General features: G+C 37.6%; 1 protein-coding gene across 7 annotated transcripts in view; it reads left to right on the forward strand.

Annotated features, from left to right (window-relative positions):
* The window catches only part of DTNA (dystrobrevin alpha), a 248,881-nt gene that overhangs the window by 178,829 nt on the left and 47,616 nt on the right, over positions 1 to 22,436 (forward strand). For 5 of the 7 annotated variants that reach the window (XM_054583514.1, XM_054583513.1, XM_054583519.1 and 2 more), the window contains 5 exons: positions 1,333 to 1,499; positions 3,804 to 3,928; positions 8,865 to 8,948; positions 18,541 to 18,618; positions 19,175 to 19,267. In XM_054583514.1, coding sequence (XP_054439489.1) covers positions 1,333 to 1,499; positions 3,804 to 3,928; positions 8,865 to 8,948; positions 18,541 to 18,618; positions 19,175 to 19,267 — 547 coding nt within the window. Of the gene's footprint in view, positions 1 to 1,332; positions 1,500 to 3,803; positions 3,929 to 8,864; positions 8,949 to 10,323; positions 10,792 to 18,540; positions 18,619 to 19,174; positions 19,268 to 22,436 lie in introns of those variants that run through there. The other 2 variants (XM_054583518.1, XM_054583516.1) reach the window with 2 other exon arrangements.

Here is a 22,436-nt window from a genome sequence, read left to right on the forward strand (position 1 = left end):
AGGCAAAGTTAGCTTAATCTTAATTTCCCATTCAAAATTTCTAGCATCTGCCCTTATCATCTCTCTTAGTTAAGTTATAAATTTATCCTGCTCTGCTCACGAAGATTTAAAGAATGAATTAACTACGTTCTCTGTAATCATTAGCAAGCATAAATTTATTTTTTATGTTTCTTACTCATCTGCAGAAGCAGAGAGCAATCAAGGTCCAGCTCATACAACCTGAGTTCATATTACGGTTCGCGGTTCCAGAACTAGTCATCTTGCAATCATAAAGTTGTAATTTCATTCCTCTAGCTCCGTATTTCCTCTTGCAGGAAATTAGTTTCTTAGGCCCTGTCCCAGAGCAGTTGTCTCTAAATTCAGGTCTCATTCAGACTGTCCCAAGAGCCAGAAAAGGGAGGATATGAGGCATACTCAGAAAGCAGTATCTCCAGAACAGATTTTACAATTTGCTTTTTGTCTTTATTTATTCTTATTTACATTATTTCCCCTGGCTGGTTAGCCAGACAGTAATTTTACCAAAGGAAAAAATTGTTGCTGCTGTTGTTTACTATCTTTAGCTCATAGCATATAGACAGTTCCTTGGATTTGATCATTCATTAGCTTTAAATGTCAATTATTTACCTTGCCTGCTTTAAAATTAAAATTCTCTGCCAAAGAAAGTCGTGTCTCCTGAGCTGTCCGAATTAGAACTGTATTTAGATAATTTACACATCTTTTGGGGCTCTATCCATCTGCCTCTTAAGAAAAAAAAATTTGTTAAATGGAGACAATGTCACTCATTAAATAAGCCCATTAAATACTTCATTTTTTAAAAAAGTAATTCAATTCTCCCATCCAGTTTTTCTACTGGCCCTCCATTTCTTTTTTTTTTTTTTTTTTCTCTTCCCGTCACTTCCCAGTTCTCCAACATTTGGTCTCTACCCACTGGAGAGTCAGCCGTGTTCATCCACTGAGCTTCTGAGCCTTCCAGAGAGCCTGCTGGACTCCCCGAGACAGAGAGCAGTTTGGGGGAAAGGCGGGCCAGTCTGTATAATTTATATTCCTGTAGTGTAAAAGATGGGAATAGAAAGAACAAATGACATTACAGAAATTTGTTGTTAAAAGAACGCCTATCCTCTGTCCTTTTCCATTTCTTCCACCTCCGCACATATGCTTGACACGGGCAGTGAGATTGCAGGAATAAACACAATGCTTCTCTCGGCCAAATTGACTGTCCTCTGAAATCATGGCACACAGCAGCAAAAATGCGATTCCCATTGGGCTGTATTTTTCCTTACTCTGGCTCATACTTTGGTTTTCTTGTATTTTCTTCATTTACTGCCCCCTTAGTCTTCCACCCGGTTGAGTGTTCCTACTGCCACAGTGAGAGTATGATGGGATTTCGCTACCGATGCCAACAGTGTCACAATTACCAGCTCTGTCAGGACTGCTTCTGGAGAGGACATGCCGGGGGTTCCCATAGCAACCAGCACCAAATGAAAGAGTACACGTCCTGGGTAAGGCAAGGCCCAGGCAACACTTAAAGTTGCATGTGTGAATGTTACCCAGAATGCAAGGGAATATCAGGGATGGGGACAGAATTAAGGGGCAATTTTAACCTGTGGTCTAACATTCCTTCCACCTCCCATCTTACTGGGATCTCTTATTTATTGTACCTGAACCCAGTATAGCTTCCTGTAACTTACAGTATAGAAAGACTCAAACTACGTTACTTCTTGAAACATAGATCATTCAGTACTGATTTAGATAGCAACTGAACAGCAAGCACCTTCTGGAACATAATTTCATTTTCACAGTAAGTCAAGGTTCTTTTCAACTTTTGTTGTTTGCCTGTCATTTTTTTGTGTTTTGTGGGAATTGCTTACAAATGATTGCTAGTTTCTTTTTTCGTAGATTCTGGAGTTCTCTTCAGTGCATGACTAGAAAATAAAGAAAAAACATGTTAGCATGTGGGCTTAATGGTGCTTTTCCATTTTACTTTTTTGGAAGAGGAGGATTTTGTGGCAATATTAGCAAATCATCTTTTCATGAATAGTGCAAGTGAGCAGCTTCCTAAAGGGGACCTGTGAGGGTCTGTCCCTGCGATGGGTGTGTTCTCAGGAGCACATGGGACTGGGTCTACAGAAAGAATTTGTCCGTGAACCTGCTGTTCAAGTGGTTTACAGTTTGCTGACCTCTGCCTCAGTTAAACTCAAAAATCAGTCCAGAAGATGTGGTCCTTGTGCTCTGTGAAAGTATTGCTCTAGTACAGACTGGTTTTTGTGAGATATACCATCAGCCCTACCAACTCCTCTTGAAATAATTCTTCCACAAGAACATGCAAACTTCTTTTGAGGTTTTTATTTGCTGTAGCGTAATGTATATCAATTCATCATATAGTCTGTAAGAGTAACCTATTTTTCTTTTTTTAAAAAAAGAATATCTTCAGAATACACATTTTAAATAGGGATGTTCTTTCTAAGAATGATTATTGGGAACTGATATTAGTGTGAAAATATTGCTAGTTTAGCACCTGTCAGTTTCTGAGTTCAAGTGACTGTTCTTCACTGAGGTATCCAGTTCTAAGGCCACTGTCACTGTTGGTCATGTCATATGCTAAGGATAGAGATGCTGACACAGATGATGAGATGCAATTTAGAACAGAAGGTAGAAGAAAGCCCTTTCTATTTTCTTGTCAACATATTACCCATTTTTAAACTTGTTCTATCTGAAATTCTGAAGAATTGGTGTTTGAAGACTAATCATTTTAGCTGTTTCATGTAAATGCTGAAGTCAGATAAGGAGCCCCTTTCTTAGGGATTGAGGACTCTACAAGTACTTGGCAGGGCAATATCTTTACAAAGTCAGATTAGAGTCCTCAAGAAGATGAAGGGGCCCCAATGTTTATGGGGTGAAGAGCTTTATTCTGTTACTGTGTTAAGTGTTTTAAGAATTACACCTAGGAAAAACCAAAGTGGACCTTCTTGAACAATGTTCCTACTGCTTAGCTCTTAAATAATGAGGACAAAAGTCACATCATTATATTGCCAATCATGGGCTCTATGTGTAAAAGAAAGTGAAAAAAATTGTAAATGGCTTCTCATGGACAAGAAAAATTGGGGTGAAAATTTATTTTATGTGGTGAATTATTTTTTATAACTTTGGTTGTGAAATTTTAAGATAAACATCCTACGAATCTAAATGAAATAGAGGTAATACGATGCTCTGAAAAGAACATGAATTTTAAATTCTCAAGACTTAGATTGAAGCTCCACTTTTACTTTTCATTAGATGCATTCTGCCACGCCTGAAACATCTTACACCTGGATTCCTGCAAAACCTCTTGCTTATCTTCCTTCCTTCTTAAGAGGGAGCAATCCCTCTAGAATCAGGTCTGATGCTGTCACCTCCGTGATTTAAACTCTTCATTGTCTCTCCCTGTATTAGAGATAAAGACCACAGTCCTTGATGTAACATATAAGGACATTAATGATCTGCCTTCTGCTCTCCTCTTCTTCCTCCGACTGGAATTACCTTCCCAGTCCCCTGAGTTTCTGTCTAAAGGGCTCCTCCTGGCCCATTAAATCCCAGCTCAGGTGCTCCCATTTATCACAGCACCTGCTAACACTGCACAGTAGGAGGCAGGTACCTTGTTGGCTTGTTTACCAGCGGGAAGATTCCCTGACTTGCAGTGGATGCTCAAAGAGAAGTTATTGAATGAATGAGTGAATGAATGATTATCTGCTCTGAAGGCAAATCATCTGATAAAATATTACACAAATGTTAGTTGTTACCACCTCTGCCTTTCTTCTTCTTTCCAGAAATCACCTGCTAAGAAGCTAACTAATGCATTAAGCAAGTCCCTGAGCTGTGCTTCCAGCCGTGAGCCTTTGCACCCCATGTTCCCGGACCAGCCGGAGAAGCCACTCAACTTGGCCCACATCGTGTGAGTATCTCTCCCCTCCGCATTAAGAGACATCCTTCTTCATTGATACACATCTGAATCCATACAGAAGCAAATTTCATATCAGTTGTCAGCTACCAAGTTTTAAAACTTAATTTTTTTTTAAAAAAGAGTGACTTTAATGTCATTACAACATTTTGTTGTAGAGGTATATAGTACAGGTGCTCAGATGTACAGGTAAGGTATACAACATTAATGTAATTCACCCAGAGATGAAAAAGCATAGTCATAAAATGTGGATGTTAGTGGAGTTCACACAATTGGAAGTTATCAGTGGATTTATTGTGGTAAGAAAATGTTAAAGCACATCTTACCTTAGCGGCATATGTGCTTCGAGTCCCAAATATAAAAACCCTTTGTTTTTTTTCTGCAACGCCAGTCATCTTAAAAATGGCAGCGAACCTGGAAACTGTTGTTTTATCCCAAGTTACATAACTTTAGAAGAATCATGGCTTGAGCAGGGGAACATTAAAGAGGGGAATAGGTGGGAAATTTCATCAGAACATTAAAAAAAAACAGTCTTTTAGAAAATATTTCTGCAAAGTATGTGTGGGTTTGGGGACAAAGAGGCCTGCGCCAGGCCTCCTCCTCCCTTACCCTTGGAACCTCTCTCAGGCCTTGGTAGCCAACAAAACAGGGGAGGAAGTGTTTTTTCTTTGATGTTGTCTTGGGCTCAAAAGAAGAGGAAGCTCATCACCTATTTCTGAGAACAATTAGGAATTCTGTAGTCAGAGGCACCTCAGAAAGCCTCTAGAATAGGTGGTTCCCCCTCCTCATAGAATTTTCATTCCCAAGTTCAGCAGGGCCTGGGGCACTGCAGAGCCTATTTTTACATGTTGACATCAAGAGGTGGGCTGGTCAGAACATCAGTATCAGGCATTCATCGATGCCAAGTTCATGCTTGAGGCAGTTCAGAACAAGACCCTTAAGTAGAATTGTGTTGGACCCTTATGAAAGCAGTTACTCTTTTGTCTGATAGATCTAAGCAAATACCATCAAATGATTTGTGCTGTGGCATGTCCATGAACTTTGTATAAATACTACAGGGCTTTGTTTGGTTTGGTCCCAAGTGGCTTTGAGAGTTCACCATCCTCAGCTATACACAGTCTGGAGGCTCCTGTTGCTGGCATAGGCTAGGCATCCAAGAACTAATGTAAACTGAGTCTATAGAATGTGGTTCACTATTTTTGGAAATTTTGCTCCTAAAAATAAGCTTTCCAATAAACCAGGGGTAAATAAATATGGAGAGTGTTCCAAAGGCCCAACCACTTTCAGAAAATGACTTCATATGAGCTGTTCTTTTTAAGGCCTCAACTTTCCCTCCTGCAGCCAGAGACAATCACTAAGTGGTTAATGAATGAACAAAATGGAGTGAGGGCAAGTCTGTGCTCCCTGTGCTCTGCCACAGAGTCACCTTCTACCAGGCCCGCCAGGAGCTGTACCCCCAGAGTACAGCGCTCAATCCGAGCTGCTGGATATAAAGAAGGGAGGCTTTGGAATGTGAGTGGCCTGGCTCTAAGGGCTTTGCGGTAGAATGGAATTAGGATGCTGCTTCCCACCTCAGGAAAAAATCAAGTCAGTTTCACAGTCAGTCACACTGAAGTGTCACCTGGCACAGGGACTTGTACTCACTTGGCTCAGGATCCGTGCAGGGGAGGGAGCGGGGGCGTTATTTAATTGGCTGAGTAAAAATTTTTAACTTTAATCCTTAGTGCCCATATGATCTGAGGTGTTATTCACTCAACAAAATGATGGCAATATCTACACAGTTTGGGTTCTGTGGAGAATTTCAGGATTGCCTTAAAATTCTATACAAAATATGCCCTTTTTTTCCTGAGAAAAGCTCTATATATTGAACTGTATTCTCCAAATAGCCCTTGAATCAAAATACTGATCTGGCATCACTGTAAATATATTTTTCCAGGGTAAATGTCTTAATTTAAAAATTGTGAACAATATTTAATTACTGAAATAACATAGAAGAAAATCTGGTTGCGGAATGTTCAGTTTGTATTAGAACATAACATTTTTTCTAATTTTCTATTTTTGGCTTTAGACACTTATCTCTCTATTTGTTATTTAAATGTTAATGCCCTGAATAAACATCCATGTCTTCTTTTCTTTTCTTTTTTTTTTTTTTTTGATGGGGATACCTAAGGCTTCTAATTTAAAAAATGCTGTTCATTTAGCTATTCTCAATTATCATAGGCACATGATGGCCACTTCAGTTGGTGACAGTTTGGTATTTTGGCATTTGCACTTAGCTACTGTATTACCTGTAAATGTTACCATGATTAACAGTTTCTATTCTATTCAATTCTTTGCTGCCCAAAGTGATACTTGGTAAGTAGTTCAATAGTCCCCAGAGTACTTAAAAAGATTTGTAATCATAATTATAAGTGGTTATGAGACACAAAACTACTTTAAAAAACTAATTCTACCTTGAGCTGAACACTTTCAGTTTGTAAGAAGAAGGCTAGTTTTATAAAAATGACTTCTGTGAAGATTTTGTTTAGGAAGAAAATCTTGTACTAGACCCCTGTGGCTTTATCTTGTGGAGCTTTTTCATTTTTATGTGTAAACATGTTTAAAACTCCCAGTGGGACCTATTTATTAGATAAAGTAAATTGCCATTTGATTATGGAGGAAATAGGAACTTTAGTCCCTTTGAAAGTCAACACTTGGTCCCAACATTAGCCACTCTGTGTCCCCAGTTCAGTATTTTTATAATGAACTTTAAATGTGAAGCCACTTACTAATAAACTACAATTTTCAGCTTTGCAGTGACCAGGTTTAATAAAGTAAATTTACCAGGCTAGTTAGAAAGCATTCTAAATCTACTTTTCTCATTGTCTAGAGATAGAGCAAGATGGGGAAGTTTTTTAAAAAGACAAAAGAAAACCAGAAATGTTGGTCTAGTTGATTTTTTTCAACTTTTGCAAAGCCACAATGTAAGATATTTCATTGTGTTTACTGCTTTTCAATCTGAAATACCTGACTTTTGAAATTCACAGAAGACACTTGTATAAAATTAGCATCCTTCTTGTAAAGTGAACATGTTCCGGCAAAATTAGTTTTAAACTAGCCTCAGGTACTAGCCTCAAAGCTACCTCCTAGATTAGCAATGCAAAGCACCAAGATTGTTTTCAGAACTTTGGTTAATATGTTTAGAGTAGATGAAATAGTGAACCTGCTGTTTTGACTTCATCCAACAAACAGTATGTCTTAACAAATTTTCAGAACACAGTTTAGCACCAGGTACTGGAAACCAAAGTTTTAATGAGTTTTTGTATATAGCGCTGACATTTTAAAACCTGCATAGCATCATATGCATTCCCATTAAATAAACTGAGGTAAACAAATCTACCTTTTTCCTAGAATCTCTTCATTGTAGAATACAAACTAACTCTGATTCCCTAAGATAATATTTAAGTGATTACAAATTTGGCTCTTGATCAAGCCAACCTGTAGACTCTATAGGCTACTGTAATTAATGTTTCATCTTCAAATAATTCTACACTGTCAAACTCAAATACAGAATTACACTGAAATGGAACATTCTTCTGACTCAGAAGAAGGAGGATGAGGTAGGCCATCATCCTCCTTCTTTTGAACTGTCAATCTTATCTCAATTTACCGTGGGTTATCTTACCATGGACCTAAAATCAGACTAAAAACTACTTGAAGATGAGATAGGGATCATAGCTCTATCATTTTGCCTGAACTAAGACATTAGTGATGGGACAAAAATGACAGGATGAAATGAAAAATAAGACAGGTGATGACAGACCTGATGCAGTTGGTGATTAGGGTCATGGACAATTTTGAGGAATGTTAAACCTATTTTTTTTCTCATCACATGAAAAAGAGGGAAGTTTATGGGCTGCCTTGCACCATGTGCCCTATTATCTGCAGCATCCAGATAACAGAAAGTCAGTAAATACTTTGTGGTGCTTAATCACATCTTCACTTATAACAAAGAGCAAATAAAGTAAAAGATGATTTTGTAGCTGGGTCCTGCCAGGCTGGACATATCAGGAGAGGGCCATTTTTGTGGGAAACACAGGAAGCAGTTTCCAAAGCTTCAGAAATCCTCCTTTTTTGTATACCATATGATCTCACCTATAAGTGGAACCTAATCAGCAAAACAAACAAACAAGGAAAATATAACCAGCAACATTGGAAGAAAAAAAGAAAGCGACAGTAACAAGAGGGAAAGAGGAAGGAGGGTAACGGAGAAAAGAAGGGGAAGGGTCAAATCAAGGAACACGAATAAAGGACCCATGGACAAAGCCGAAGTGGGGAAGGATAAAGGGTGGGAGGTGGGGTGGGCGGGGTAAGGGAAAGTGGTGGGGGGGAAATGGAGACAAATGTATTTGAACAATAAAAAAAAAAGTTTAAATAAAATGAAGTAATAATTCAAAATAAAATCTAAAAAAAGAAATCTTCCTTTTTCCAAGAAGATGTGGATTCTGATCATTATCAATTTTCAGAGCTTTTCCCTTTGGAAGGCAGTAAGTGTAAGCCTGCCTCAAAATCCTCACCAAGGCTCAAAGCTCATGGATCAACATCCTGTGGTGTCCAGAGATCTTCCTCACAATATTTACTTGAGATTCTGTATTCTCAAAGGAATGTAACTTTATGGACATGAACAACAGTGAGGTGATTGCTGGGGGGAGGGGGATGTAAGGGTCTAAATGGTAATGGAACAAAATACAATAAAGGTTAAATTTTTAAAAAAGAAATGTAACTTTAAAACACTTAAAGAATGTAATGGAAAATGGAAAATTTTGTGTTGATCCTCAGTTAAGATAGAACTCTGGTCTTCCCACCCCCTCTGCCTCAGGGATGGTAGGTAGTTTTTAATCTCTGACTTTTACTTGTTTTAACTTTCCATCCACACTATACTTTGTTTTAGGCCACCCAGACCTGTAACCAGCATGAATGACACCCTGTTCTCCCACTCTGTCCCCTCCTCAGGAAGTCCTTTTATTACCAGGAGGTAAGCTTCAATCCTATTATATAATAAGCCCTCTCTTTGGTAAAGAGCCTTGATTCTGTGGCAAGAAAAACATTCTAGTGTAAGCCAAGAGTGGAAGACTATTGTTAGAAACCAGTTAAATAAATATCTGTCACATGTTTTCAATTTAATTCTTTTGGATGCATTTAAAGAGAAATAGGATAGCTTCTGGGATTCAAGTCCTTTCTGGAAACTTGCATTTATAGTGTACGCACAGCAAGAATGTAGAATAAGTTTATATTTTACTACTGACATACATGCATTCTCTTTTATTGAGAAAGTTACTTTCATAACACTTAGAGAGGTCCATGTAAGCCAGAGAATTGGAATTTCAAGATGCAACGGGGAATTATGATATACATTCTGAAACATCTCTGAATTTAAAACTCCAGATATAAAATCCTCTTCTTGGTGAACTCTGGAGTCCCTGAGGCTAGAGACTGAAGACCAAACTTGGAACTGTAGTTTCCACATAAGTAATTTCATGGATAATTACAAGGACTTAAACGAAAGGTGGATATGTATCATCTTTTTTAACAAGATCCATTCCCATTGTGAGCAAAGCACAGGTGAATCCAGTACTTTTTTTTTAGAGCTAACATTACAAACATGCACCATCAAGAGGTGCTCAGTTGATCAAATACCACAAATAAAGCACTAGAGACTTATTTTATAAATACGTGGAGAGGGCTCACAGGAAAGCAGAGACGAAGGGAAGGATAATTGGAGTGAGTAATTGAACATAAAATTTTCAAATGCCTTTCAGTAGGAAAAAAAATAACACAGCCTCATGTTTTACAAGATGAACATAATCAGTCTTTTCCCTGAAGAGGTTTCTGAGATGCCAATTTCACTGTAATATCCTGGTACAGTCTAGTGAGGATTTGAACACAGGGAGACTCAGAGCACTGCTGTTTTTTTCTCTGCATCCCTGTACTTGCCCATCAGCAGGAACCTGAGATGAAGATATTCCCCGTAATTATAACAAGCAGAATAAACAGAATGTGGCGGTTCATGGGGTTTCCTTCCTATGAATTAAGCAAGTCTGTATTTAACAAGTGGAAATGAGGACACACTTGAACTACAGACCCTTCGCAGTGCAATCACGTGGTTTAGGCCCTGGGTGTGTTTCTCTTAGCACTCCTTTTCGGAACCACCAGCAAATTCAACCACCTTTTCTAAAACAAAATCATAAACTGCAAAGTCTATGAGAGACATGGGCCTGTGCATCTACCTAGAGAAGATCCTGCATGATGTTAAGAAAGATGTTGTGCATTTATTAGGAAGCTCTGCATTCTGCAAATGTCCAGCAGGGGTAGACTCCATCCTTACTGAAGGTCATTTTATATCATTTCAGCTCGGACGGTGCTTATGGTGGCTGCGTCTAGATGGATAACATGGCTTCCTCTACTCTAAAATATTCCTATAATACTTTGAGCTGTTCTGGTTCCTCCAGGGTGCATGGTACCTATTAACCCAAAACATGATAATTTCCCTTTTTTCCCATTTTCAGTCCTTTTGGAATGTTCCCTGTGAACCACAGACACATTGTTTAAAGTTTGCAGTTCGTCCTTTCACCACCGAGATTGGCCTCTGGTTTCTGTTTTAAGGGTGCTGTTCAATAAAGCTGTGTACACTGAACTTCTTTCCTCTCTGAGTGGGCCTTGCTCTGTCTGTGGGAGGTTTTAATGAGGTCTCATTGTTTGACTCCCTCAGGTTACCTGAGGGGATAAGTGCATCCAGCCCTGTGGCTGAGGAGCATTCGCTTATAAAGTTATATGTAAATCAGCTTGACTACTGCACATGGTCAGTATCCCAGCCCTGAATGACTAATCATGGTGGTAGTTCCATAGCTAGACTGCTAGTCATCCTACTCCATCACTAAAATTCTCTTGTAGTACGTCTTAGTGGAGATAGAGGTCTTCTGGGGTTTCCTGAGACTCCGTTGAGAATTTCCAACTTAAGCTGGACTTCTCAGCTCTTTTCTTCTTTTCCACTTATTGTATTGTTTCCATGGCCTCATACCAGTATATATGAGATGCACACCTACGAAGAGTACCAAACTGGATTTTCTTCTTTTCTTCTTTGCAAGACCCAGATGGTGATTTCTGAGACTCTTGATTGAAAGAGCCTCTTGGGTTGATCATTAGCACTAACTGGGTGAGGCCCGGACAATGTTACACGGCTGAACCATATTGAAGTAGAAGACTTGAGGACTTATACATTTCTGTCCCCCTGAGCCTGAGCCATGTTCTCCCCAAGGTAGAGCAGTCTGATTCCTATTGAAATAGCAATTCAAGAACAAATTTCATGCTGTTAATGCTTAATTTCTATCACCTGATAATGCTGGTGGTAAACCACGTCCATACACTAAAATTGATGGAAACCCAAAATGCCAAATGTAGGTGTAAGTTAAAGGTCCTATTCTTCCTATGATTGGAACTGAACCAAATAAATGTAACCTAGAGCCCTGCCCTCATTCCTACTCCACACCAACTTTCCCTTTTAAAATTAGGTAAAACCTAAACATGCCAAGAATGTGCTGGTCTGTGTTAAGAACGTAGAGAAGTTTGTCGTACAGATATTTTATTTAGCCTGAGTTATCAATCTTTTGTGACAGATCTTAGATAAAGCAGAATGAGGATGAACTGAAATCAGCACTCCAGAATTCTCATCATAAACTCCAGCATTGCTCACCTAGAGTCCTTTACAAGCACACCACTTTGATCTTCAAAGGGCACTAGGGTGTATCTTTGAAGTCTTTTGACATCCTAGCATTCTGACTCACGCAGATTTATGAGTGTATAACTCTGGTTACCACCACCATCTGCTGCATCCTCTCTTCTTATATCCATTTCCAGTTATATACTTGATTCACTTTTCCCTTATTTAAAATAAAAGAGAGAATTCTCAAAGGCACTCTCCCTTAACCCTTTTAAGTCTCTGTGTGTGTGTGTGTGTGTGTGTGTGTGTGTGTGTGTGTGTGTTCAGTGCTGGTCAGCAATTAGATAGAATGTGGGTCAAATAACATAATTCTTGGACTAATTCACCTCATTCATTTTCTTGATCATAACTTCATCCCTAAACCTAGATTGTTTTCTTATAAATACATTAATTTATAGGGAAGAAGTGGCTGGGGCACAGAAATCTATCATTACCACTGGAAAGAGAGCTCCAAGCGCTATGTATAGTGGAACAGCCACATTTTTTAAGCTTCTGAAATATATCCTATCACTGTTGCAAATATTATTGCAAGCACTGACATAAAACCAGGTCCAAAAGGCCCCTTCTCCCCTTCACTGCCCACAGCACTGTACCTCTGAGTATCTGCCATCTTTGTAGGTAGGTATGATGCCTCCTTCATAAAACCTTAATTATCTCACCAAAATCCTTGCCTAGGTTGTATGAGAAAGTTAACCAGTCTTTTCCTGTAAAATAAATTTCTTTAATTATGGCTGCCTTCTTCATTAGCTACATTAAGGATGCTCTGAAAGTTTGAATTGCTAGATTCTTTTACCACCAATATTGGAAATATCTTGTAAAGTTTTGGCAGATATACCATGGCTGTTGTGGCTCAGTGGAACTGAATGCCAGCCTGCAAACTAAAGGGTCGGTGGTTCAATTCCCAGTCAGGGCACAAGCCTGGATTGTGGACCAGGTCCCCAGTGAGGGGCATGAGAGAGGCAACCACACATTGATGTTTTTCTCCCCCTCTTCCCTCGCTTCCCCTCTGTCTAAAAATAAATAAAATGCTTTTTTAAAGAGTTTTCACAGGTATTTTTATAGATTTCTACAGTAACATCCACTCAGAAAAGGAATTAGGTTGGATATGATATATAGCATCTAGCCAGATCATGTCACTCTTCCAAAAATTAGAATTGTTTGAGTCATGAGTATGTTGAACACAACTTAATATGCTATTTTCTGGTTTGTTGCAATAACACTTGGTTAATTTCTCAGTATTGTGTTAGGCTCAGTAGTGCATATGGGGAAGGCACACAATGCACCCCAAGTGCTTTCCAGATCCTGATTCTTACAGTACAACAGCTGGTGTGAGTTATTTTTGCTGAGTGACTAGTTGGTCAGTTGGTTTATTAGTTCGGGTTTTCAACCACAGAAAGGCTAATACTATGTCTTTTTCAGTTTTTTCAAATACTTAGCTTAATCAAAGATTCTTTATCTAATAATCCAGATTATTAATCTGACTTAAAATGTTCAAATTAAATTTTAAGCATTTGTGCTTTGGTAATCAAAAGTGAATATAAATAAAATTGACAGAATTTAGCCTTTGATCTGAAAATTGAAGTTTTCTTCATGGTTAATTTTTTTCTAAAATTAAAACCCATCTTTTTCAGTAAGAAAAGTAGATAAATTTATAAGTCAACATCATAAAACAGATGAATTTACACATCAACTACCCTAAGGATTTCTTTTTTTTCTGTCTCTCTTTTTAAAGAGAAGGAAAGGGAGACAGAAAGAGAGAGAGAGAGACATTGATGTATGAAAGACACACCAATCAGTTGCCTCTTCCATGCCCCCAAATAGGGACCTGGCCTGCAACCCAGGCATTTACCCTGACTGGGAATCCAACCAACAACCTTTCAGTTCACAGGCTGGCACTCAGTCCACTGAGCCACGCCAGCCAGAGCTCTTCTTTCTTTAAGATTTTATTTATTTATTTTTTAGAGAGAGGAGAAAAGAAAGAGAAAGAGAGGAAGAAATACAGTGATGTATGAGAGAAACATCAATCAGTTCAATCAAGAACCTGGCCCACAACCCAGGAATGTACCCTGACTGGAAATCAAACTTGTGACCTTTTGGTTCACAAGCTGGCGCTCAGTCCACTGAGCCATACCAGCCAGGGCCACCCTAAGGATTTTTTTACTCTTTTCACACTTTCTGAGCATGTTGACTGAAATTTTATGAAATTTGAAATAATCGCTCTCTGCTGATATATCTTTATTCCATGTTGCCCCAGAGCTCTATTAATATGCTAGATTTTTTTCAAACTTGAAATAAGCCAGTCTTCACACTCAACTCTATTTCCTATACTAAATGTTAGTGCATAATTAAAACTGCTGTCACCTTTCTTGTTCACTTCAACAACTTTTATTCTTTTATCAGAGTTGCTTTAGTCGTTGTCTGTGCATGTCTGTACCCAGCAAAATGTTCTAGAAGCTCACTTGGTAAAAATACTATCAGTGTGGTTTGATGATATCTGGGGGGAAACATAGTAAATGCAGCAAATCCAATATAAGGATTATTAGTATTTCTTCCATGGTATCTGCTTAAGAAGGTTTGACTTTCATGGCAGCTTGAATTAACAAAAATTAATTACCCCACTGAGACACTAAACTACTTTTTATGCTTTTTTGTTGATTTGCATGTGGCAGATATTTTACATTTCAGATCAAAGATATTGAAAGCCAGAATAGGAAAGGAAAAACAATTTTTCGAGATATTAACTCCTGACAAAACTGACTTATGTTTTCTTTTCTGTTATGCCTAGACTATGTTAATTACAGTGAGAAGCAAATTTTATTCACACTGATAGTTACTTGAGGAGGGAGCCGGTTTTACAAGTTATTCTTCACAAGTCCAAACACCACACAAGTTTATTAGTTATTTAAAATTAATAAAAATGAAAATATATGTTTTTAGTTTGCCATGGTTCACTGTCATTTTCCTGTCAACCACTGTGATCATGATTATTGCACATAACATAATTTATTTCTATAATATGGTTGCTCTGTGAGACAGTATCCAAGACTTTCATTTAAATCCATTTATTTTCACATTCAATAAAAGAAAAAATTCTTTGACCAGGGCTATAATAGTAATCCAACATAAACAGAGAGGGATTTTTAAAAATATATTTCGGAATTAATTAAAAACCCAGGGAGCTTTTATGTGTAGTTTTTGCTATCTTAGAACATGCCAAAAATGTTTGCACGTAAGCAAAACTACTGACGTCAGTTGTCGACCTTCAAAACTAAAAGGTGCATTTAAATAAATAAATATGAAATATTTTTAAATTTCTCCATACTTCCAGAATTATTGCATCAGTGTGTGTATGTGTGTGTGTGTGTGTGTGTGTGAGAAAAATTTTGGCATGAGCATTCATCTTTATATGTGCTATTTTCTAAAGATCTAAAAAGGAATTGGTAAGAAAATAGATAATTTTTTAGGAAAAAATAGTCTAAAGGGATATTTCTTTCCCTTCTTTTTCAGCAAAACACATAAACTTCAAAATTTACCTTGTCTTACCCTCCAGGGTATGATTGTCACCACACTCATTAATGATAATACGTGTGCAAAGAGATGTGCTTATACATTGGCAAGGGCCTGGTGGAAAAAAAAATGCCAACAATAAGAAAAAAGATACGTATACATACACTTTTAGAGATGGCAGCCTCACTCCTCCTTGGGACTCAGATTAGAAAAGATTTATCACAAGTGGTCAAGGGGAACCCCAAGTAGTTCCCAGTTTCAGAGCTTAAAAGGAAGGGTGCATTTTGCTTTGAAGACATGGCATATAGAAGACTCGGAAGCTTTTAGAATTAGATGTATACGAAAGTACTCATTTCTTAGTAAGAACATACGTTCCAGTGCACCTGATCCCAAAGCCCACAATGAGCTGGACATATCACCAAAATTCTCCAAGCAAACTGCCAAACTACAAAATGAAAGTTTAAAAATCTAAATTTTCTATAAAATATTATGAGTGTACATTGCTTTGAAGAGATCATAGTTAACTGCATATTGTCACTATTTTCACAACAACTCAGAAGAAAATTTTTTTCACGTTGACCCCTTTCTTCAAGCTCCTTAGGAGCTGCAAAAGAAATTCTGTGAAGATACTTCACATGAAAATTCCTTGTAGACCTAAGTTTTAAGTGAAACCTACTTCCCCATCAACTCTCTATGTTCCTGACCCATTTCATTTTGAAAGAATGGTTGTTTTTGTGTTTTTGTTTTTGTCATGCACTTGATTTCCTCTATACATAGTAATATTTTTGGCTCCCCAGAAATAAGACATGAGGAGGAGAATTTAAGGCTTGTTTTTGGAAGTACAGAAACTATGTGGACACAAAGAACCAAAACTCAGAAATACTCCTCACACTGGAAATTAAGAGCTGTAGCAAAACAGAATAAATGGTTGATTTGCACAAACTCATAAAGCAGATAGCATCATCCCCATATTTTCCAAGAAAACTGATTCCCAAGAATTCATGTGTGAAGGGAAAGGAACGTGAAAGAATGTGAACCAATACTGGCAAGGGCCCATGCAAAGAAAATGACAACAAAAAGAAAAGAGATGTGTATACAGAGAACATCCGCTCACCTTCCTGAGGGAGGAAGGGACTTGGGAAGAAGAAAAAGAAGAGGAGAGACAGATAAATGGAGTAGAGGAAGAAGAGAGGAACCCAAAGTGTTGGAAAGAAAGAAAGATTAAGAACACCAAAGAAAAACCTGGGCGACTGCTCCCTCCCTGCTCTGGCCCCTGCACCATACTGATGTCAGCAAAGCCCCTCCTGTGCTTGTTGGTGGGCAGTGGCCAAGTGGTGGGACAGCGCTTCTGGGCTTCACTGACACACCGCCTTCCTCTCATGAGGTTCACGAGAGTAATTTGTAGCAAGCACATCCTCTGATAGATCCTCCTGTGTTTCTTTTCTCTACTGGTCTTTTCTTCTTGTGCGTGCAATATTGGAAGTTGTACCCATGTCATTATAATTAAGCTTTCGATTTAGAAACTATCACCACAATTTCTGGGAGTCAAGGGGTAGAAAAGCAGAACAAGGCAGGGAAATAGTTTAATTTGGAGGGAGGATCACTGATTTGTCACACAGTGTTTTGAGTGGTTTTGCAGGAATCTGAAATCAATTACGTAGTAAGTACATCGATCTTGAGTTACAAAAAAAGAAAGTTGGGGTTGGTAACTGGGCAGTGGGGAGACTGTAGTTACTGAATAATGAACATGCTTTAGGAGACAAGGTTTGGAGTGCTATTTTGGTGGGATGATGGGAAAACACCAACTATGATGGCTTAAAGTGGCTATTTGGCCCCAATAGACATGTTTTATAGTCTTTGATGGTGGAGATCAGTATACTGAAAAAAATTTCTTTGAGTTCATCAGGAAGTAGATTGTCTTAGAACATTAATTATTTCATTTTTAAAGTCAATTTTGTGTGCAGTTGTACTTTTTAAGTACAGTGATACTTTGCATAACAGGGGATCCCTGAACAGCTGATTGAAATCATTACATTCAACAAATACCAGCTCCCACTCTCCGCCAGGCAGCTTCTTGACAGATCGAATTCGATTTTAAATTTACCAGGAGCGTCACTATTTAAGGAGTCTTGTAGTATAGAAAAAGAATTCCAATTACAATGTGCATAATTCTAACATGACATTCATTTATAAATTTTTATTTTTTTGTATTTTGTGGTCTGAAAGAATGGTACTTTGTAGTAAAAGCTTAACCTTGTAATTAGTGCTCTTAAAGTTTTAACTCCTTTGCAAGCTATACATATATATATGTATTAGTACTTGAAAAGATGGGGAAGTTTGTGAAATATCATAATTTCAAGCTTAGTAATTAGAAGCATGTTACGCCAGTAAGGTCAGACAGTTAATTTTGTGTTTTCCATGAAAAGGGTGTGGGGATAGTTTTAAGTACACCAGTGTTGCAGGGAAAATTTTTACCTGCAAAGGAGCAAATCTCTTTAAGCATATCACAGGTACATTTGCAATACCAAAAATTAATACCATATTTCCCAAGCAAGAAGATTTATGACAGTAGATCTTAGGTGACTTTGGCTTGACCACACTCTATTATCTTTTATGTTTCTATCTGTCCTTAATAAAACTACCTATTAAACTGTTAAAGCTGTCATTTAAATTACTAAATAAAATGAGTGTTCCTCAGAACGAATCTAAAAATGGTAAGAATTGGCTATATTGATGGGATTCCATGTACCAGTTACAGACAAAAAGAATATGAATGTATATGTATAAGACTCAAGTTTATTTCTCAATTTCTCTGAAAGTTTTTTTTTTGCATTTTTACAGCCAAGGTTAGGTGACTTGTGCTTAAAGTAATAAAGCACTTTTAGTAAGACAGCAATCTCTAACTAGGTGATTTTCAAGTCTCTATTCAACACAGAAAGTTGGAGAATATAGGGAAGGCTGGAGAGATAAACTTCTTCACTTACATATAGAGGCTGACAGGATTTAGGGAACCACTGGACTGTTTACGTGATCATCTGTAATGAAGGATGAGTGAATATTCCTGATGTTTAGGTATAATGCAATCTATTTGTTTAGCAAGGAGCAGAGGTCAAATCTGGGATTGTGGTGGCTTGTGTAATTGTAATTGTGGCTCTCAGGCCAGGTGTCTACTCCTAGTTCAACTCTGTGGAAATCTGAAAACATCTTGAACATTTCAAAATAATAAAAGCTGTCCAAATGGAGCTTGGATCTAGACTTGGGCGTTTCTGTTGCCAGATCTTGAATATTCTTGAATGCATTGCTGTGTTTACGCTCTTCTTGGCTTTCCCATCTTATTAACTAGCTCTCCTCCCAAGGACAGTGAAGTAGAGCAGAACAAACTACTGGCTAGGGCTGCTCCGGCTTTTCTGAAGGGCAAAGGGTAAGTTAAAGCCAGAGTGTACTGGGACCCTGAATTAACCAAACTAAAAATGGAGGTTTCTTTTGTCAACATACTTTGTGTTTGAAGAACCATCTTTGATTTAGTAAAAACAGCTCCATTATAACCCCATTAACAGCACCAAGTAGTTATTTTGAGTAGAAACATCTGTGTTTTTATTCACTTTCCCTGATTTCCTTTTTTTTTAAAACAACTAAGCTTCAGATTTGAGTTTCCAAAAGCTACCTAATCTTTGCTTGCAACATGTTTAATATACAGTTGAATTTCTCAGCCTTAGTGGTTTGAAGAATGCAAATCTGTTTCCATATAAGTTACTTTACCTAAATGGAAGTCTGTATTTTTAAAGTTAGCGAAATGCAATTGTGAATTTCATTGCTTGGATTTTGCTTGTGTTTTTCATAGAACAGCACTTATTTTTCCTTTATTTGCTTGGTTTTCCAAATGCCTTTTTTTTACCACAAATGCACTCCTACCTGCTCTGCTTATTTCTATCCGCCTCTCCTAACAACACCCTTTCTTTCCTCCTGCCCTGTTTCAGGATACAGTACAGCCTCAGTGTGGCAGACAGGCTAGCTGATGAACATGTTCTCATCGGGTTGTATGTCAACATGCTCCGGAACAACCCATCATGGTCAGTGCAGGTTTGGCTGCTTGACTGTCCTTAGAGAGGGGAATAGTCTCATCTCTTGACAAGCAGTCTCAGCAAGGGGCAAAGTCACTGGGGGCCAGGGGTGTCACTAAGGCACTTTTTAACTGATTCATTAAAATGTCTTTTGTAACGTTATTGATAGTTTGGATATTTCCCATTAATGTGCCATACAATTCATATCCTTGTTTATATCTTAACTGAGGGGATAACTTCTGTAAATGGGTCTCATGCCAAGCATGAGCATTCAGGTGGATGCGGGACTGTGGGTCCCACAGTTGGCTCTTTGTTACAAGCGCTATGTCAAATTACCGCACAATAGTGATGCAAGAATTTGTCTTTTTCCCAGGACATGTATGTCTCTGCTGATTTGGAGAACAATGCTCCATTCACTTAAGATAGAGGTGAAAAAGAGAAAACGTTATGGGATGGGATCATACCCTGGAAATCATTTCCTTAACAATGATTGTCTTTCAACTTTTGCTTACAAATGTCTCTGGGTAGCCATTCTGATAAAGCCTGTTGTCAAGTCCCAGAATAGGCAAAGCTTACTTTCAGATGTGTTAAATTTGTGGATTCAGATTGCCCTATGTGTTGGGATGAAGGCATTCATAAAGTTTTTCTCTGCCTATTTTAATGACATAGGAGATTCCTGCCATTGGTTATTGCTCTGTTTTAATAATAAATGTATATTTGCAATTTGAATGAAAATAGACAGGCTATATAAATTTCATATATTTCAGGCTAGTTTAGACCACTGTTTTACAAACATGTTTAGCAAAAATTATTTTAATATTTCTTAATAACTCTAATTTTCTCTGAACTAAGAGCCCATGGAATTTTTTTTCTTCAGTTATAACTATTAAGTGAGCCACTGGGTTAAACTGCCTTTAAAATAGCTGGGCCCCTGATCACTACTATTTCACAGAAAGCATACCTCAAACACTCAGCGCTCATTGCCATCACAACTCAGTATTGTTAGCCACTTCTTTGTTTCTAGAACATTCTTCCCCTGACTATTTCCAAAGTTCTCTCCTAGCTCTGCTTCTGATGCCTTAGAATTTTTTTTTTGCATAATTAGTACATTAGATAATTTTAGGTGATTCACTGATGAACATTCATTTAATAGTTACATATTTATCTTAATTTGTGTATTTTTTAAAATATAACCAGCTTACTAGTTCAATTTTATATTATTTTCCACTCTTCTCAGTGAATAAAAATGGACTCTTCTGCTAAGCCCATTTCTTTGTTCAGATTTTCCTAAGCTTGTAGATTAAACTGCTCCTCTTCTTTCTTACATCTCAGCCTCTCAAAACCTCAAGTGAAAAGAGTGATTGCTTTAATCTTATTCCCAATGAGTTTGGTTCCACTATGTTATATGGTGGCTGAAACAATAAAACTAAAAATACTGAATTACAAAAAAAAAAAAATCGTATGAATAATCTTTAAAGAAAAATACAGTCAATACAGACTTAATCATGTCTGAAGACAATGATGTGATCTCACACAATGTTCTCTCCCCCATAATTCTAAGAATACTCTGGTTATTTCTATCACTTTCCCTTGACCTTTTCTTAATTAAAGTTGTAACATAGAAATCTCCGAAGAGGAAAGCTCAGAGTTTGTTACTAGCGGCTCTCTTCCCTACTCAAGTGATTAATCACACTGACTTGATGGTCACTTAAGACCGTAAAACTGTCTCAGCAGAGACACCTCGCATCTACTTGATGAAAGCTAGGTGTGATTTGTATTTTGAAAACAAAGCAGAATTTAAGGCTGATCAATGAAGCAGACTCCATTTTAACGGCTGCTGCCCTCCATATTTCTCATAGCTTTTTTCTGTCCTTAAAAAAATTCCAACTTGTCTTTCAAATTTCTCATTTTTCCTTCTCTTTCCTTTCTGTGTAATTAGATCCTAACAATTCCCCACACCAGCCACGATTATATAACTAATGTAGTAACCTCTCATCTCCTTTGTCATCATTATAGCTTTAATCTTTACCATCATTCAACTATGGTGAGATATATAATGCTAATAATCATAAGAGCTACCATTTTTTAAAGCACTTGCCTCATGCTAAGCACTGTGTTAAAAGCTTTATTTATGTACTATTACATAAATTACATAATACACAAGTTACATAACTACATAATGTATTTTTCATAAATTAATTACATAATTATTCCCATAATTTCCCCTAGTCCTTAAAGCAAACCTATAGAGTAAATACGATCATCCCCTTTTTATAGGTAAGTAAAGATATCAGTCATGAGAGTTACATGACTCTCCCACAGTCAACATGGCTACTAAACAGTGAAGCAGGGATTTGGTCATTAGCCACTTGAGTCCAAGCTTATAACCACTAAGCTACATTGCCTCTTATAAAACCTACATAAATGCCTGCCCTTTTATGGACATACAAAGCTTTTATGGACACCCCCCCCCAACGCTGCATCCACCATATATTTATTTCCTGAAATTGCATATCCCATGATATTACTTAATTGTATTTTAACAAATATTTTGAGCATATCCTAGTAATAGGAATGGTAGTTGTTAATTAAGTTACAATTTATGTATTAAGTTCTATGTTCTATGCATTGTGATTTCTCATTTTTATTATAAGCTTCAAAGGGGCAAGAGTTTTGTCTTCAGTCTCTTGTAACTCATCACAGAAGCCAGAATATGAATAAATTTTACATTTCTGAAGAGTTTTAAACATTACAAAGCCCTTAGTTTGCTTGCCAAAGCCCTGTAAGTTTAGATATTATTATTTCTACTTCCCTAATAAAAAAATGAAAACTCTAAGACATTGAGTGACTTATCCAAGGTCACATGCTGGCAAGGGCTTGCACATAGGTCTTAATAGCGGTCCTTAGTTAAATGGTTTGTTTTCATAACCATTCATACATGCTCCTGACTCACTCGGAGTTGGGGTGGGCATCTACCCCATATTAAGTGGGAAACTGACTGACTTGTAAATAGTCTGCTGCTAAATTAAAGAATCACTTATGTGTTATTGTTGATTCTGATGTCAGAGAAGCCAAATAAACTAGCTCAAGGGAGAATTTCTGCTGTCTTCCTAATTCAGAGAAGTTTTAAAAACCTTAATGTTTTTAATCACCTTCTCCTTTGGGGAAGAAGGAGTCT

Source organism: Pteronotus mesoamericanus, unplaced genomic scaffold (assembly GCF_021234165.1).
Source record: "Pteronotus mesoamericanus isolate MK-2021 breed Mesoamerican mustached bat unplaced genomic scaffold, CSHL_Meso_final contig_74, whole genome shotgun sequence".
Taxonomy (NCBI): Eukaryota; Metazoa; Chordata; class Mammalia; order Chiroptera; family Mormoopidae; genus Pteronotus; species Pteronotus mesoamericanus.